The sequence below is a fragment of the Pseudophryne corroboree genome, chromosome 3 (genome assembly GCF_028390025.1).
Source record: "Pseudophryne corroboree isolate aPseCor3 chromosome 3, aPseCor3.hap2, whole genome shotgun sequence".
Lineage (NCBI taxonomy): Eukaryota > Metazoa > Chordata > Amphibia > Anura > Myobatrachidae > Pseudophryne > Pseudophryne corroboree.
In genome coordinates, this window is record NC_086446.1 from 289,681,679 (window position 1) to 289,702,076 (window position 20,398).

The following is a 20,398-nucleotide window of genomic DNA, read 5'->3' on the forward strand; positions in this document are numbered from 1 at the left end:
TGATTACTAAAAAACAACACGTTTGAAAAGGCATGATCTTGAGTCTGTAAAGCCCCGTACACACGTAGAGATGTGTGCTGAGCGATCTAGCACAGACCGCTCAGCACACACCTCTCCTCCCGCTTAGCACACAGTGTGATGTGTGCTGAGCGAGGGGGGACGCTCATTTCACACAGCAGTGAAGTGAGAGATCTACAAGATTTGGCTCTAGAGTCAGCGATAGTGACGCCAGGGGCCACGCATGGGCATACACATGGAGAGACCCATGCTTAATTTCTAAGCAATCTAGTCTAGTCTCTCCGTGTGTACCCCCCTTCACAGAATTATATTCAGGATACAGATAAAGGGATAATTTTTCTAATTCTTCTTTTGTTCAAAAAAACAAACAATTCCTTTTATTCCTCATATCTCAATTTAGGTTCAGCAGAGTCCGGGCTTTTATTGCAGATTTTACTGCAGGTCAACACATAAATGAAAAAGCGTCTTCTGAGCAAGGTTGCCCAATGACTAGGGGGGTACACACACGGAGAGATCCGTTCTTAAAATCTAAGCAATCTGACTAGATTGCTTAGATTTTTAAGCATGGATCTCTCCGTGTGTATGCCCTCCAGCGATAGCGGGGGGGGGGGGGGGGAGATGTGTGCTGAGCGGTCTGTAACAGATCGCTCAGCACACATCTCTCCCCGTGTGTACTGCCCTTTACTTACCAATAGTGTAAAGGGGGTACACAGAGAGATCCATGCTTAAATTCTAAGCAATCTGACTAGATTGCTTAGAAGTTAAGCACGAATCTCTCCATGTGTATGCCCCACAGCGATAGGGCCGCGCATCGCTATCGCTGGTACTAGATTGGGGACAGGCACACTCTATAGGCCCATATACACGGGAGAGATGTGTGCTGAGCGAACCGCTCAGCACACATCTCTCCCGCCGCTCATCACAGTGCGATGTGTGCTGAGCGATGCGGGGGAGGGCGGGGGGCCGCTCATTTCACCCAGCGGGTGAAGTGAGCGACGTGCTAGATTGAGCCTGCATGCAGGCCAATCTAGCACCGGCGATAGCGATGTGGCTATCGCTGTGTGGGGTACACACGAGTGATCTGTTCTTAACATCTAAGCAATCTAGTCAGATTGCTTAGATTTTAAGCAGCGATCGCTCCATGTGTACTCCCCTTAACAGGTCGCTCATTTCACCGCTCAGCACACATCTCTCCCCCCACTCAGCACAGTGCGATGTGTGCTGAGCGAGGGGGGGAGGGGATGGGGCGCTTATTTCACCCGCCGGGTGAAATGAGCGATGTGCTAGATTGAGCCTGCATGCAGACCAACCAAACACCGGCGAAAGCAACGCGCTGGGCCACGCATCGCTATCGCTGGGGGGCATACACACGAGAGATCCATGCTTAAAATCTAAGCAATCTAGTCAGATTGCTTAGATTTTAAGCATGGATCTCTCCGTGAGTACCCCCCTTAAAAATGAAGCAAGTACAGGAGGATATTTTAGGAGAGAGGAATTTGTTTGCCTTTAAGAAAAATAATGTTTTTCGAATTGTTAAGATGTATGTCTGGTAACACTGTGCTCAGAACGGATCTATATCCAGTTTTAGCTTAATGAAACATACTGTACTATGGGCAGGCATACTCTATGAGCGAGTGGTTGTCAATACGCCCTTTATCTGCTTATACGGTTCTAGTTTAGTTCTGGTGACCATACTTTAGAATTTAACATTGACAGACAATAATGGAATCGTAATGTTGCCCATTTTGAGATAGCCACTGTTAATGCAGCACAAGGACTATGAACCAGAGTAAATGCAATGTCTGTATCCACAATGTTTCAACATCTAAATACAATGTGTCTTCATACATCATTGCTGCAGTCACGCCAAACAGCACCTCTTGGCATAGCTGGTCCTATGAGACTCTGCTAGCGTCAGGCATCCTTTTTGCCAAAAATACGTATTCGTCACAACACAATGCATCAAGGATGCACCAGGAGACTGTAACCAGTAATTTGATATTATTTATTACCAGTTATTTATATAGCGCACACATATTCCGCAGCACTTTACAAAGAATATTTGCCCATTCACAATCTATATTCCCTACCACATGTACACACAGACACATTCACGCTAGGGTTAATTTTGTAGGGAATCAATAAACCTACCAGTATATTTTTGGAACGTGGGAGGAAACCGGAGTACCCGGAGGAAATCCACACAAGTATGGGGAGAATATACAAACTCCGCACAGTTAGGGCCATGGTTGGAATCAAACCCATGACCTCAGTGCTGTGAGGCAGTAATGCTAACCATTACACCATCCGTACTGTCCAATATGCAACATTTGTATATCTGTGTGCGACTAAGTCTCTGAGTCTGCCAAGTTCTGTTGTGCTTCATATACAGACTCAGTCGCACACATTTATACTAGGGTCACATTAGATTAATCAGTACACCAGACGCTAGCAGAGTTGCATAGAATCTGTCAGCTCACTTGCGTCAGGCATCTCCCACTGCGTGCTGTATTGAGGCTAGATGTATGAGGACACATCTGTATGTCATCATTTTCCAGAAAGACAGTAGTGTTTGGAATAGTCTTGTGGCAGACTGTCTATGTGATGCACGCGGCTGCCAATGCGCTGAGTTTCTCTAATATACTGCAATGCTTTATAAAAATTAAAAAAAATAAAACAAGAAGGAAATGCATTATTTACCAAGACAGGGTCCTTCCAGGGTCAAAGAAAACCATTTAGCATTGAACGTTTTCTTTTTTTAAGTACTAACTAAAACATAAAGGCTTTTTGTGCTAACTCTGGTGCAGTTTTGCTGAAATCGTGTTTATCGTTGCATTCTGTGACACATGAGATGCATGCGACGCTACAGTACTCTAAATAGCCCTTTTTTCCCTAAGGAAGAAGTCTTTAAAAATACAATGTAACCAAAAATAAAAATACTTGAATAGTGACAACACTGTAGCTCAATATTATGTGACTGCATTTAGTATTACAGACTTGTGTGATACGTGAAGGCAACACAGCAATAGCGCTAGGTAATGAGGACATATGGTGGCAGAGGGGCAGCTAGGTGGGACTTGCTGATGAGGTCACAGCAGTTTCTTCTTGAGAGACTTTTTCTGAATGCCCATTGGCTGTTTTGTCCATGCTGCTTACGGGGGAAACAGGGGGAGGTTTATAAAGACACAGAGCGAGTAGGAAGAACACTGATCCAATCACCTGTGACAGAAAGTGAAGTGTTAAAATTAACACATGGAATTTAGCAAAACATGAACCACGCAATGAAAATAAGAACACATTGAATACATTTAAAAAAAAAAAAATAGATTCCTCAAATGATATGAATATGATTTTAAATGTATAGGAATTTTTTATCTGCTGCTTTCTGGTCTAATTATAAATATTTCCTTATTGACTTATATACATAAAAAGAGGAGTCGGATTGCACTGTAATATCAAGATTTTGGTGACATAGAAGGATCTGACATTCAGCACAACACCTACTTCAATAATGGTAGATGTAGCCATGCTCATCTTGCTGTCATGCGGCATGCTGCGTGGCAGGCGGTTCCGTGACTAATCGCAGTCGGTGAACGCTCCAATAATTCCATTAGGACTAATTGAGCAATCGCCGGCTGCGAATAGTCGCAACCCAGCATGCCATGCAGCAAGCCGAAGTGCAGCATGTCGTATCACAATAAAGATGATCATGGCTACATCTGTATATAAAAAAACATCCTGTAACCACATTAATAGGTCATTATTAAGCTGGCATGTTAGCACAGACAACCAACTAGTAACTTTCTTGTGTTTATTTGATACACTGAAATTGACAGACAGCAAGGACCACTGTTAGGGGCATATTTACTAAAGTGTGGGTTTACAGAAGTGAAGATGTTGTCCATAGTAACCAATAATGTTCTACTTATCATTTGCTATCACCTTCTACATATTAGCTAGAATTTGATTGGTTGCTATGGGCAACGTTACTGTTTCTATAAACCCGCACTTTAGTAAATAGACCCATAAGTATCTGCATTGTTGAAACAATGGCCCTCATTCCGAGTTGTTCGCTCGTTCTTTTTCATCGCATCGCAGTGAAAATCCGCTTAGTACGCATGCGCAAAGTTCGCACTGCGACTGCGCCAAGTAACTTTACTATGAAGAAAGTATTTTTACTCACGGCTTTTTCTTCGCTCCGGCGATCGTAATGTGATTGACAGGAAATGGGTGTTACTGGGCGGAAACACGGCGTTTCAGGGGCGTGTTGCTGAAAACGCTACCGTTTCCGGAAAAAACGCAGGAGTGGCTGGAGAAACGGTGGGAGTGCCTGGGCGAACGCTGGGTGTGTTTGTGACGTCAACCAGGAACGACAAGCACTGAACTGATCGCACAGGCAGAGTAAGTCTGGAGCTACTCTGAAACTGCTAAGTAGTTAGTAATCGCAATATTGCGAATACATCGGTCGCAATTTTAAGAAGCTAAGATTCACTCCCAGTAGGCGGCGGCTTAGCGTGTGTAACTCTGCTAAATTCGCCTTGCGACCGATCAACTCGGAATGAGGGCCAATGGCCCTCATTCCGAGTTGTTCGCTCGTTGACGATTTTCTCTATATTGCGATTAGTCGCTTACTGCGAATGCGCAATGTTCGCAGAGCGCATGCGCTTAGTCATTTTATTCAAAAGTTAGGTATTTTACTCACGGCTTTACGAGGATTTTTCTTTGTTCTGGTGATCGGAGTGTGATTGACAGGAAGTGGGTGTTTCTGGGCGGAAACTGGCCGTTTTATGGGTGTGTGTGAAAAAACGCTGCCGTTTCTGGGAAAAACGCAGGAGTGGCTGGAGAAACGGGGGAGTGCCTGGGCGAATGCTGGGTGTGTTTGTGACGTCAAACCAGGAACGAAACTGACTGAACTGATCGCAGTGGCAGAGTAAATCTGGAGCTACTCAGAAACTGCTAAGAAATTTCTATTCGCAATTTTGCGAATCTTTCGTTCGCAATTCTGCTAAGCTAGGATACACCCCAAGAGGGCGGCGGCTTAGCGTGTGCAATGCTGCTAAAAGCAGCTAGCGAGCGAACAACTTGGAATGAGGGCCAATGTTTCCTCAAATGGTCAGTAACAATTACAGCTGGAAATCACTGAAAGTATGTTTCCATTACCATGCAATATGTGACTTGTCTATATTTCTTGTTGGTAATTTCTGCTGACAATTTATCTTGCACATAGGGGGTAATTCCAAGTTGATCGCAGCATCAAATTTGTTAGCTGTTGGGCAAAACCATTTGCACTGCAGGTGTGGCAGATATAACATTTGCAGAGAGAGTTAGATTTGGGTGGGGTGTGTTCAAACTGAAATCTAAATTGCAGTGTAAAAATAAAGCAGACAGTATTTACCCTGCACAGAAACAAAATAACCCACCCAAATCTAACTCTCTCTGCAAATGTTATATCTGCCCCCCCCTGCAGTGCACATGGTTTTACCCAACTGCTAACAAATTTGATGCTGAAATCAACTTGGAATTACCCCCATAGAGAGTAATTAAGCTGTGGTTTGTAGGGTCTAAAATCTGCTCACAGAATCATAAAATGTGCAGAAGCAATGAATAAATCACTTATTAGCTTCAACGCGCTCTGTCTATGTTAGTTTGTCCTTTCTCTCTCCCATAAAGTCGCAAGTGTCAAATTCAAACAAATCTGCATACCTGCATAGACAGTCGCCCTGTTCTTCTGGCTGTGCCCAAAACCAATTTTATTAGAATAGCAAACTGACATAAGTCCAGCCAGCAGCAGTCATTAAGGTCAAAGGCTGGTTATTAATTTCCCACACCCCTTGATTTAATTTTTCTAACATTTAAATTTTTGAAATTATCATGAGACATATATATATATATATATATATATATATATAATAGTAAAAGATTCTCGTGGGAGCCAAAGCGCCTTTAGTATAACAATATTTAAAAGATTTTTTTATTCACACAAAATGAACAATATTCACAACCTAGACATTCGTCTTTGACGTAAGTATGTAAAAGCTTATTAAAACAATATAACAGTCTCATACACAATGCAAAGGCTCTATTAACCCAATTCGCGAATTGGGTTAATAGAGCCTTTGCCACAAGCATCTGGTTGGAGATACATCTCTTCCAACTTCTGACTGTGATCACCTGACTGTTAATCCCTCACATCAGCTCAAAAAAGTTTTTGTATGAGACTGTTATATTGTTTTAATAAGCTTTTACATACTTACGTCAAAGACGAATGTCTAGGTTGTGAATATTGTTCATTTTGTGTGAATAAAAAAATCTTTTAAAATAAGAATTTACTTACCGATAATTCTATTTCTCGTAGTCCGTAGTGGATGCTGGGAACTCCGTAAGGACCATGGGGAATAGCGGCTCCGCAGGAGACTGGGCACATCTAAAGAAAGCTTTAGGACTATCTGGTGTGCACTGGCTCCTCCCCCTATGACCCTCCTCCAAGCCTCAGTTAGGATACTGTGCCCGGACGAGCGTACACAATAAGGAAGGATTTTGAATCCCGGGTAAGACTCATACCAGCCACACCAATCACACCGTATAACTTGTGATCTGAACCCAGTTAACAGTATGATAACAGATGAGCCTCTAGAAAAGATGGCTCACTACAACAATAACCCGATTTAGTTAACAATAACTATATACAAGTATTGCAGACAATCCGCACTTGGGATGGGCGCCCAGCATCCACTACGGACTACGAGAAATAGAATTATCGGTAAGTAAATTCTTATTTTCTCTGACGTCCTAGTGGATGCTGGGAACTCCGTAAGGACCATGGGGATTATACCAAAGCTCCCAAACGGGCGGGAGAGTGCGGATGACTCTGCAGCACCGAATGAGAGAACTCCAGGTCCTCCTCAGCCAGGGTATCAAATTTGTAGAAATTAGCAAACGTGTTTGCCCCTGACCAAGTAGCTGCTCGGCAAAGTTGTAAAGCCGAGACCCCTCGGGCAGCCGCCCAAGATGAGCCCACCTTCCTTGTGGAATGGGCTTTTACAGATTTTGGTTGTGGCAGGCCTGCCACAGAATGTGCAAGCTGAATTGTACTACAAATCCAACGAGCAATAGTCTGCTTAAAAGCAGGAGCACCCAGCTTGTTGGGTGCATGCAGGATAAACAGCGAGTCAGATTTTCTGACTCCAGCCGTTCTGGAAACATATATTTTCAGGGCCCTGACTACGTCCAGCAACTTGGATTCCTCCAAGTCCCTAGTAGCCGCAGGTACCACAATAGGTTGGTTCACATGAAAACTGCGACCACCTTAGGAAGGAATTGGGAACGAGTCCTCAATTCCGCCTTATCCATATAAAATACAGATAAGAGCTTTTGACAAAGCCGCCAATTCTGATACACGCCTGGTCGACGCCAAGGCCCACAGCATGAACACTTTTCACGTGAGGTATTATAGCTCCACGGATTTAAGTGGCTCAACTCAATGCGACTTCAGGAAATCCAACACTACGTTGAGATCCCACGGTGCCACTGGAGGCACAAACGGGGGGCTGACTATGCAGCACTCCCTTAACAAAAATCTGAACTTCAGGCAGTGAAGCCAGTTCTATTTTGGAAGAAAATCGATAGAGCCGAAATCAGGACCTTAATGGAACCCAATTTTAGGCCCATAGTCACCTCTGACTTGTAGGAAGTGCAAAAATTGACCTAGCTGAAATTCCTCCTTTGGGGCCGTACTGGCCTCACAGCACGCAACATATTTCCGCCATATGCGGTGATAATGGTTTGCGTTCACTTCTTTCCCAGCTTTAAATAGCGTAGGGATAACTTCCTCCGGAATGCCTTTTTCCTTCAGGATCCGGCGTTCAACCGCCATGCCGTCAAATGCAGCCGCGGTAAGTCTTGGAACAGACAGGGCCCCTGCTGCAGCAGGTCCTGTCTGAGCTGCAGAGGCCATGGGTCCTCTGAGATCATTTCTTGGAGTTCTGGGTACCAAGCTCTTCTTGGCCCCCCGGAACAATGAGTATAGTTCTTATTCCTCTCCTTCTTATTATTCTCATTACCCTGTGTATGAGAGGCAGAGAAGGGAACACATACAACGACTGGTACACCCACTGTGTTACCAGAGCGTCCACAGCTATCGCCTGAGGGTCCCTTGACCTGGCGCAATATCTTTGTAGCTTTTTGTTGAGGCGGGACGCCCTCCTGTCCACCTGTGGCCTTTCCCCACGGTGTACAATCATTTGGAAAACTTCTGGATGAAGTCCCCACTCTCCCGGGTGGAGGTTATATCTGCTGAGAAAGTCTGCTTCTCAGTTGTCCACTCCAGGAATGAACACTGCTGACAGTGATAACACATGATTTTCCGCCCATCGGCGAATCCTTGTGGCTTCTGCCATCGCCATCCTGCTTCTTGTGCCGCCCTGTCGGTTTACATGAGCGACCGCCGTGATGTTGTCTGACTGGATCAGCACCGGCCGGTGTTGAAGCAGGGGTCTAGCCTGACTTAGGGCATTGTAAATGGCCCATAGTTCCAGAACATTTATGTGTAGGGAAGTCTCCTGACTTTTCCATAGGCCTTGGAAGTTTCTTCCCTGTGTGACTGCCCCTGCAGTCACCACCACAGCGACACCCTGGCCCTTGGAGACAGGGTTATCCGCCGATGCATCTGAGGATGCGACCCGGACCACTTGTCTAACAGATCCCTTGCATGGGAATTGACGAATGGAAATTCTTCGTAAGAAGCTACCATCTTTTTCAAGGCTCGCGTGCATTGATGCACCGATACCTGTATTTGTATTAGGAGGTCTCCGTCTAGAGACGCCAACTCCTTGGACTTCTCCTCCGGGAGAAACCCATTTTAACCTGTTCTGTGTCCAGAACCATATCCAGGAAAAGTAGACGCGTCGTAGGAACCAGCTGCGACTTTGGAATATTCAGAATCCAGCCGTGCTGTTGTAGCATTTCCCAAGATAGTGCTACTCCGACGAACAACTGCTCCCTGGACCTCGCCTTTATAAGGAGATGGTCCAAGTACGGGATAAGTACTTCGGCCATTACCTTGGTAAATACCCTCAGTGCCGGGGACAGACCAACGGCAACGTCTGGAATTGGTAATGACAATCCTGTGCCACAATTTTGAGGTACACCTGGTGAAGAGGGTAAATAGGGACATGCAGGTAAGTATCCTTGATGTCCAGTGATACCCTGAAATTTTCCAGGCTTGCAATAATCGCCCTGAGCGATTCCATTTTGAACTTGAACCTTCGTATATAAGTGTTCAAGGATTTCAATTTTAGAATGGGTCTCACCGAACCGTCTGGTTTCGGTACCACAACATTTTGGAATAGTAACCCCGGCCTTGTTGAAGGAGGGGTACCTTGATTTCACCTGCTGGAAGTACAGCTTGTGAATTTCCGCCAGTACTACCGTTCCGAGGGCAGCAGGCGAGGCTGATGTGAAGGCAACGGCGAGGGGGAGTCGTCTCGAACTCCAGCCTGTATCCCTGTGATACTACTTGCAAAACCTAGGGATCCACCTGTGGGCAAGCCCACTGGTCCCTGCAGTTCCCGAGACGCGCCCCCACCGCACCTGTCTCCACCTGTGGAGCCCCAGCGTTATGCGGTGGACTCAGAGGAAGCGAGGGAAGAGATTTGATCCTGGGAACTGGCTGACTGGTGCAGCTTTTTCCTTCTTCCCTTGTCTCTGTGTAGAAAGGAAGCGCCTTTGACCCGCTTGCTTTTCTGAAACCGAAAGGACTGTACCTGAAAATACGGTGCTTTCTTAGGCTTTTGTGAGGAAACCTGAGGTAAAAAATTTTCTTCCCAGCTGTTGCTGTGGATACGAGGTCCCAGAGACCATCCCCAAACAATTCCTCACCCTTATAAGGCAGAATCTCCATGTGCCTTTTAAATGCAGCATCACCTGTCCACTGCCAGGTTTCTAATACCCTCCTGGCAGAATGGACATTGCATTAATTCTGGATGCCAGCCGGCAAATATCCCTCTGTGCATCCTTTATATATATGACAACGTCTTAAATAAGCTCAATGTTAGCAAAACATTATCCCTGTCTTAGCTATTATCTGACAGGGTATCAGACCACGCTGCAGCCGCACTATTTATGCTGAGGTAATAGCAGGCTTCAGTGTATAACCTGAGTGTGTAATTACAGACTTCAGGATCGCCTCCTGCTTTTTATCAGCAGGTTCCTTCAAGGTGACCGTATCCTAAGACGGCAGTGCCACCTTTTGACAAACGTGTGAGCGCCTTATCCACCCCAAGGGATATCTCCCAACGTGACCTATCCTCTGTCGGGAAAGGGTACGCCATCAGTAACTTTTTAGAAATCACCAGTTTCTTATCGGGGGAAACCACGCTTCTTTACACACTTCATTCATTCATCTGATGGGGGAACAAAACACTGGCTGCTTTTTCTCCCCAAAAATAAAACCCTTTTATGTGGTACTTGGGTTCATGTCAGAAAATGCGTAACACATTTTTAATTGCCGAAATCATGTAACAGATGTTCCTAGTGGATTGTGTATATGTCTCAACCTCGTCGACACTGGAGTCAGACTCCGTGTCGACATCTTTGTCTGCCATCTGAGGTAACGGGCATTGTTTGAGCCCCTGATGGCCTTTGAGACGCCTGGGCAGGCGCGGACTGAGCAGCCGGCTGTCCCACAGCTGTTACGTCATCCAGCCTTTTATGTAAGGAGTTGACACTGTCGGTTAATATCTTCCACCTATCCATCCACTCTGGTGTCGGCCCCACAGGGGGCGACATCCCATTTATCGGCCTCCGCTCCGCCTCCACGTATCCAACATGTCGACACAGCCGTACCGACACACAGCACACACACAGGGAATGCTCTGATAGAGGACAGGACCCCACTAGCCCTTTGGGGAGACAGAGGGAGAGTATGCCAGCACACACCAGAGCGCTATATATATATATATATATATACAGGGATAACCTTATATAAGTGTTTTTCCCCTTATAGCTGCTGTATTGTTATACTGCGCCTAATTAGTGCCCCCCTCTCTTTTTTAACCCCTTTCTGTAGTGTAGTAACTGCAGGGGAGAGCCAGGGAGCTTCCCTCCAACGGAGCTGTGAGAGAAAATGGCGCCAGTGTGCTGAGGAGATAGGCTCCGCCCCCTTCTCGGCGGCCTTTTCTCCCGTTTTTCTGTGGAATCTGGCAGGGGTTAAAATTCATCCATATAGCCCAGGAGCTATATGTGATGTATTTTTAGCCAGCCAAGGTGTTTCTATTGCTGCTCAGGGCGCCCCCCCCCTAGCGCCCTGCACCCTCAGTGACCGGAGTGTGAAGTGTGCTGAGAAGCAATGGCCCACAGTTGCAGTGCTGTGCGCTACCTTGTGGAAGACAGGATGTCTTCTGCCGCCGATTTGCCGGACTCTTCTTGCTTCTGGCTCTGTAAGGGGGCCGGCGGCGCGGCTCTGGGACCGAGCTCCAAGGCTGGGCCTGTGAGCGGTCCCTCTGGAGCTAATGGTGTCCAGTAGCCAAGAAGCCCAATCCACTCTGCACGCAGGTGAGTTCGCTTCTTCTCCCCTTAGTCCCTCGATGCAGTGAGCCTGTTGCCAGCAGGTCTCACTGAAAATAAAAAACCTAAACTAAAACTTTCACTAAGAAGCTCAGGAGAGCCCCTAGTGTGCACCCTTCTCGTTCGGGCACAAAAATCTAACTGAGGCTTGGAGGAGGGTCATAGGGGGAGGAGCCAGTGCACACCAGATAGTCCTAAAGCTTTCTTTAGATGTGCCCAGTCTCCTGCGGAGCCGCTATTCCCCATGGTCCTTACGGAGTTCCCAGCATCCACTAGGACGTCAGAGAAATATTGTTATACTAAAGGCGCTTTGGCTCCCACGAGAATCTTTAACTATTTTATATCTACTTTTTAATACCTCATCTGACAGAGGGTATTTCTTAGTGGTTTGAGACTAGTGGTATAGCGCAAGAAAGGGTTACATTTTGTTTTGCATATATATATATATATATATATATATATATAGTTCACAGTAGCAGCACTCAGCGACGACTTCTCCAAAGAATTAAAACACTATCACTCTGGATTATGTCAACATTTCAGGATCATTTATTTAGACCCTTTCGTCAGGAACTGTATGTATGTATATATATATATATATATATATATATATAAATTTTTTTGCTTTCTACAGTTCTGAAGATTTAGGGCACATTTATTTATAGTAATGTAGAAAGTAAAGGCATGACGACTCGGCATTGGGCGGGCATGTCGTCAGAAAGGTGCGCGGGTTCAGGCGGCCGCGTGACGTCACACTGTGACCCGAAAAATGGTTGCACTGCGCCTGCCTTCGCAGCCTTGCTGCGGGGGGGAAGCTTCCACAAATCATCACTGCCGGGTATTTACATGCTGGGTGGCCCCTATCATGTGATCGCAGCCAGTTGCAGTTTTGCTAAAATATCAAAACTGCAAATGAAGCTAAGTAAGGTCCATAGCCTGAGTGTCTATATTCAGATACATGTCAACACGGGTAGGTGATTGACACATCAAATGTCTAAATTCACATAATCTTGAGTGTCGACAGTCAGCATGTCATTAATATGATTTTTCATAGGGGTCTTAACTGAACCAAAAACTAACCCCAACTGCAGCCCAACCCTAAAAATATGTAAGAATCGTCTGTCTTTATTGTGCCTGTCGACATTTATAATGTCAACATCATGTCATGTTGACATTCTGTCACTGTCGACAAGTTGAATGTCGACATTCTGAACGTATGCCATAATTAACATAGCCTTTAGGGTTCTTATTTTCATGAGTTATCTACAACCTGAATAAAGGTCAAATCAGTTACATTTAATAATAGGAAAATTGTTGAAATATGCAGCGCCATCACTGGACATACTGTACACGCCATCACTGGACATACTGTACACGCCATCACTGTACATACTGAACACGCCATCACTGGTCATACTGTACACGCCATCACTGGACATACTGTACACGCCATCACTGGACATACTGTACACGCCATCACTGGACATACTGTACACGCCATGACTGGACATACTGTACAAGACATCACTGGACATACTGTACACGCCATCACTGGACACACTGTACACACGCCATCACTGGACATACTGTACACGCCATGACTGGACATACTGTACAAGACATCATTGGACATACTGTACAAGACATCACTGGACATATTGTACACGTCATCACTGGACATACTGTACAGGACATCACTGGACATATTGTACACGCCATCACTGGACATACTGTACATGCCATCACTGGACATACTGTACAAGACATCACTGGATATATTGTACACGCCATCACTGTACATACTGTACACGCCATCACTGTACATACTGTACACGCCATCACTGGACATACTGTACACGTCATCACTGGACATACTGTACACGCCATCACTGGACACACTGTACATGCCATCACTGGACATACTGTACACGCCATGACTGGACATACTGTACAAGACATCACTGGACATACTGTACAAGACATCACTGGACATATTGTACACGCCATCACTGGACATACTGTACACGCCATCACTGGACATATTGTACACGCCATCACTGGACACACTGTACACGCCATCACTGGACACACTGGACACGCCATCACTGGACACACTGTACACGCCATCACTGGACATACTGTACACGCCATCACTGGACATACTGTACAATACATCACTGAACATATTGTACATGCCATCACTGTACATACTGTGCACGCCATCACTGGACATACTGTACACGCCATCACTGGACATACTGTACATGCCATCACTGGACATACTGTACACGCCATCACTGGACATATTGTGCACGCCATCACTGGACATACTGTACACGCCATCACTGGACACACTGTACACGCCATCACTGGACATACTGAACACGCCATCACTGGACATACTGTACATGCCATCACTGGACATACTGTACACGCCATCACTGGACACACTGTACACGCCATCACTGGACATACTGAACACGCCATCACTGGACATACTGAACACGCCATCACTGGACATACTGTACACGCCATCACTGGACACACTGTACACGCCATCACTGGACACACTGTACACGCCATCACTGGACACACTGTACACGCCATCACTGGACACACTGTACACGCCATCACTGGACACACTGTACACGCCATCACTGGACACACTGTACACGCCATCACTGGACACACTGTACACGCCATCACTGGACATACTGTACACGCCATCACTGGACATACTGTACACGCCATCACTGGACATACTGTAGACAAATAGTCTCAGGCTGAAAGGTGTAGATATTGCACAGAAGCAGTTACTGTTTGAGATGCAATCACTCAGTACATAACAATGCTCCTAAATAATATATGGTCCTAATTGACCACACTATGTGCTCATGTTGGCTGTTTCTTTGCACTTGCTAGCATAACTATCAGTATGCTTGTGCTCACCTTGTAAGTAAGACCAGCAAAGAGCATGTATTTGCTCATGGCTGAATTTTGGTATATGTAACAAGAACCTTTCTCTCCACTTTGGTTCTGCCAGAGCAGGCATGAAATATCAATCATTGAGCCGAAGGCGATAGGTCCAGGGATTCCACCTGTGGGGCAAATAGAGAGTTTATGAATTGCTGCTGTTTTCAGAGTGATAGTCAGTAAAAGAAGCAAACTGAAAACAGAAGACGATATAACAGGACTTGTATTTTGGATCCGCTAAATGCCTGGTTGCTAGCTCCTATGTTCTGCCTTACAGGTTTTTTTTTCCTCGTTTACCCCAACTTTCCATTTCTCTTCCCCGCCTGTGCCAGTCTGTCTCTCTGCCCCTCTATTTTTTAGTCTCTCTCCCCTTTCTCCTGTCCGTCTCTCTCTGCCTCCCCTTCTGTTTGTGTCTCCCCCTTTCTCTCTTTCATTTTCTCTCACTCTCCACCTTCCTGTGTTTGTGTCCCTTCTTTTCCCTGTCTCTCTCTCTCTCTCTCCAATCCCCTCCTTTCTTTTTTCTCTCACAATGGAGCTCAGGGAACCTGGTTTTATCACCACTAAGTGTTTGCCCATGGACAGTATCTCAGTGCTTTCTGAGTCAGTGTAGGAACTGTATTACACACAAAACCACTTGTCTCTCACTGTGCATGTCAGTGACAGACGTTTTAGCAGGTTATCTAATAGATACTGTATGTAAACAGCATGCATAATAACAATCAGCCAATAGTTGTTCACTTTAGACTGAGGCCTAGGGGCCTAATTCAGACCTGGTCGCACACAGGCTATTTTTTACACTGCTGCGACCAGGTAATCGCCACCTATAGGGGAGGGGGTACGCACTTTGCAGGGGTGCGATTGGCTGTGCAGTGAGCTGCACAAACAAAGGTTTGTGCAGTTTCTGCACAGCCCAAGACTTACTCAGCCGCTGCGACGATCTGGACAGATGGTGATGTCAGGAATCCTCCTCCGGAACGGCTGGGCATGCCTGCGTTTTTCCGGACACTCCCAAAAAACGGTGAGTTGCCGGCCACGAACACCTTCTGCCTGTCAATCTTCTTGCGATTACCGGTGCAATCGCTTTCTTCGTTAGATTCATCGCGGCCGACGCACATGCGCATTGCGGGTCACACGCATGCTCAGTTCAGACCCGATCGCACGGCTGCGAAAAAATGCAGCGTGTGATCGGGTCTGAATGACCCCCTAGAATCCCTACTAATTCCACATAAGAAGTCCACAGATTTTCTTCTTTTAAAGAAGCGTCTTATGCTTTTCTATGTATAACACAGGGTTCATGCAACTTATGGTACAATGGTGGTCATTCCGAGTTGTTCGCTCGTTAGCGATTTTCGCAGTGCAGCGATCAAGTGAAAAAACGGCAAAAATGCGCATTCGCATGGTACGCAGCGCGCATGCGCTAAGTACTTTCACACAAAACTTTGTAGATTTACACAAGCTCGAGCGACGTTTTTTCATCGCTCGAGTGATCGTAGTGTGATTGACAGGAAGTGGGTGTTTATGGGCGGAAACTGGCCGTTTTCAGGGAGTGTGCTAAAAAACGCAGGCGTGCCAGGTAAAAACGCAGGAGTGGCTGGAGAAACGGAGGAGTGGCTGGCCGAACACAGGGCGTGTTTGTGACGTCAAACCAGGAACTAAACGGACTGAGGTGATCGCAGTTTAGAAGTAGGTCTGGAGCTACTCAGAAACTGCAGGGAATTATTTAGTAGCAGTTCTGCTAATCTTTCGTTCGCTATTCTGCTACGCTAAAATACAATCCCAGAGGGCGGCGGCCTAGCGTTTGCAATGCTGCTAAAAGCAGCTAGCGAGCGAACAACTCAGAATGACCACCCATGTTCCTGACTATATGTGTGACACATACTGTACAGTATGTTTCTAAGTTCTCACTGCTGTGCCATCCTAAAGTCACTCAACAACGTTCCCTCTCATCTGGAAATGGCATTAACCGCACACTGGCAAGTTAAGAGAACTGTAATTATGTATTGTATTTATTACCCGTTATTCTAATAGACCCCCATCACTTCCCAACAAAACATACTTCAAATGTAGTCATTTTGATGTTATATCTTCGGGATGACACATATTAATCAGGATACATAGACAGTGCACTTTAATAGTTAAGCTAAAGACAGTACTTTTATAACGGAAGCCTCTTAGTAAGATGCACTGTTCTCAGAGTACACAGAGAGATGATAAAATACAGGAAATTGCAGAGTTTATCAGCAGGGTTATGGAGTCCATTAGTATAAGTGCTTCTTATTATACCATACCTAATGTCCGTACTAATATCCACTGGATCCCAAGTGCAAAAGAACGCTGACTATCTGAGACACACCTGGAACATGATAGATTAGTGTGAGTCTTACAGGGAAATATGCAAGAATGTGTCTTAAGTCACTATAACAACATTTGTATTCATATAGGTGTGTATAACACCACACTAGTGTGACAGGAGGAGCATCATACAGTCTGACTGAATTAGATACATTTCATTATTTGTTATGCTAAAATATGCAGGAATCATAGGTATCCAACTGCATGCAGCAATTTACCGCACAGAAAAAATGGAATAAAATAGCCTGATAGTATATCAGGCTTTCCAGTTATAGCCTGTTTTTATCTTGCGGTAAATGACCACTTTTCGTCCAATAACACATGGAATCCAGGATTAGTTCCCAGACCCATGCGCCGTCGTGCAAAAACGGACCTCTGGCGGCTGCTTATCGCAGATTATTCTTCGGGTACCTGAGGCACCCAAAGCATAATCCCCAATAAGCGGCACTTAAAGGGGATAACTGGATAAGCCATGGCCGATCCATTAGCTGCAGTAAATTACCGCAACTAATTGGATACCGGCCATGGTGCCATAACTTTATCTCTGTCACACAACTGTCTTTTCACCAGTCAAGAGTATTCATATGCAATGAGTCTCTCACAATATAAACGTTTGGGCATATGAGCATGTGGCGGAGGATGGGATTGATGTTGCCGGGGTAAAGTGGAATAGGGTATAACTAGGGATGTGTCCAAGGTCTGGATAATCCGTCACAAGGTTAATGCAGCATAAATGGCTTTTTAGTTAGAAAATATTGACTCCTATAAACAGCTGCCTGTTAGTAGACATAGGTATGAAACTTGAAATCAGTTTAAGACTTGCACCATGGGTCGACGCAAACCACCTGTGTGTAAGTAACCTTACTATGATCATTGCCGGCAGAGATATAACACATAATGCTATAGTTAACATATATAGTTCCCTGCACTGGGCAAATTAAGAAAAAAACCTCGGCTGGGATCTCCCTACTCTGCATTTTTGGGGTACACTGATGAATCGGACAACAATAAAGGACAACCTACTTGCATAGCTGGCTCCAATAGAGCATTACTGAGTCAGCTATGTGTTGCATCAGCTGAATGCCATCATTTTGTTTCAGCGACCAAGTACAAATAAATACTGTGTTGGGATTTTGATGAGTAATTATACTGACAAGATGAAATGGCAGACTGTCAAAACACTACTCTTGCCTGCTCTGTGGTTATTGGTGAGACCCAACAACTCAGAGGAAAAGGGGGAGGGTATCCCTCATTCTGCTAAGGGAGAGGAGAATTTTGTTACAATATTCTGGAACATGCAGGATTAGCGTTTAAGACATCAGATACAGATAAAACGAAAACAGTCTTTAAGATATAAAACTACCACAAACTACCACCAATTAACCTTGGAGACACAATCCCATTTATACCTATGAGTTATACAGTACCTGTTACGAAACGTACTGTACCACTGCTTGCCAAAAAGCAACAGTCAACAACTAAACAACTATGTGGTTTTATACTATGATCCTGAGAAATTATTGTTAAACCACATATAACTGGGTTATTTTTAGCGATGAGTTGTTGATTTTGACACAGCTACTTTTGTATCTGAAAACGTGATATTATTGGCTATCAAGCTGTCACGTATTTTGGATAGCCAATAAGATGACATTTTCAGATCTGGACTTGTGTTAAGTTGCCAAAAAGGACTGAGTCAAAGTCGAACTCTCTAGTTATTTTAGCTATAAATAACTGCCTGTGCACCCAAAAATATTGTGACCACTTGGGCTGAGCAATGGGATCCATGTATGAGCACCGTAAGCCCATATTCCAGATATTACTCTGTTAGGAATAGGGGCAAATGTATTACGCCTGGAGAAGTGATAAAGCAGTGATAAGTGCAAGGTGATCACACACCAGTCAATCAGCTCCAATATGTAAACTGACAGTTAGGAGCTGATTAGCTGGTGCATTATCACCTTGCACTTATCACTGCTTTATCACTTCTCCAGGCTTAATACATCTGCCCCACAGTAACTTTTGTAAATGAGTCATCACTCAAATAGATATATGCTGAAGAGCCAGATGATGAATATCTCTTATACCCTCAGATGATTTGCATTAGATGTAATGATGATACCTTAGTGTTGCGGTCAATGCAGGAATACTGCACAGGAATGTAAACAGGATAATGGAAAATGTAAATGCTAAAAGCACAGACATCTTGTGACAGGAAGACGAACATTTCCCCACTACGGCTTGTCCACCAGCGGCTGAGATATTTGAGGCAATACAGCTACAGTTTTCATAAACCTAAACATAAGAGATAACTGTAAGCTGGAGGCTTGCATTGCACGGCCACTACAAGGAAAATAAAAACACAGTCATGTATGTAAATGCATCTACTAACATCCACAAATGTAAACATCAGACTGCACTTTATTTTTTAGTTTTTCTTTAATTATTTAAATAAGAATTCTCCTCCCCTTCATCTATAATCTGGCTCCATAGCTGGCATAACCACAGCATTCCTTTTGTTACCTGATGTGTTTAATGTTATCGCCTTATCCCAAATGAACTTGTTAGCAGTAAAAAGATGTATATTTTACCTGCGTTACCAGTTCTTGTCCTTCCTTTCTACCATATTGTGATGCAGCACTACTCTGCCACTTGCCATACACTGAACCAGAATTTGGTGCAGGATGGTCTGCCAATTTATAGTGATATCATTGTGTACGTCCTTCTGCATTGTTGTTTAGAAGAGCAGACAGTGGGAGGTATTTGGGGCCAGCTCTTCCCATGGTTACCTGTTTGCTCTGTAGTCTTACAAAACACAATACACCACTTTCTGAAGGGGAGGAAATTAATGAAACTGTAGGACGGGGTGTAGTATGGCTGACTGGTGGTCAGGAGACCGCCGGTCAGCATACCGACGCCGGGATCCCGGCAGCATACCGACGTCGGGATCCCGGCGGGGAGGGGCGAGTGCAGCAAGCCCTTGCGGGCTCTGTGGCGACCTGCGGTCGCCACGGGCTGTAGGACAAATGGTTGTTTTGCATCTGACCTGCGCTTGCCACCTACACATCTTCTTCTGTGGCACTACCCAACTATGGAATTCCCTACCACAGTTAATCAGACTCTCTCCCAGTCTTCAAATCTTAACACTCTCTGAGACAATTATACTAGAGATTTCCAGACTGCCACCTACTCTACGAAAACAAATATACCCTCACTGCTGCCCTATATTCCACTATGAGCCACACTTGTTTTTTTTTATTGTCTCTGCTCTGCCTTTACCCACTGGATTGGAAGCTCCCATAAGCAGGGCACTTTCCTGTCCTTTGTTTTCGCATCTGCATTTGTTTGGCTACTGTATGATCCTGTTTTGCTCTATTTTCCCCTCTGTCTGGCACTGTGGACCACTTATAGTCGACAATTATTACAATGTTGTGAAACAAGCATATTAATGGTTTCTATTAATGATGTAGAGCACTAAGGTCCTGATCCAGAG

General features: G+C 45.0%; 1 protein-coding gene across 1 annotated transcript in view; it reads right to left on the reverse strand.

The window, feature by feature from the left end:
- Window positions 1-629: 629 nt before the first annotated feature.
- SLCO4A1 (solute carrier organic anion transporter family member 4A1) overlaps window positions 630-20,398 on the reverse strand; it is a 196,371-nt gene continuing 176,602 nt past the window's right edge. The window contains exons 9-12 of the mRNA XM_063959291.1: window positions 19,028-19,200; window positions 16,842-16,906; window positions 14,530-14,678; window positions 630-3,237 (exon numbers count right to left, since the gene is read on the reverse strand). Coding sequence (XP_063815361.1) covers window positions 3,085-3,237; window positions 14,530-14,678; window positions 16,842-16,906; window positions 19,028-19,200 — 540 coding nt within the window. The 3' untranslated portion in view covers window positions 630-3,084. The remainder of the gene's footprint in view (window positions 3,238-14,529; window positions 14,679-16,841; window positions 16,907-19,027; window positions 19,201-20,398) is intronic.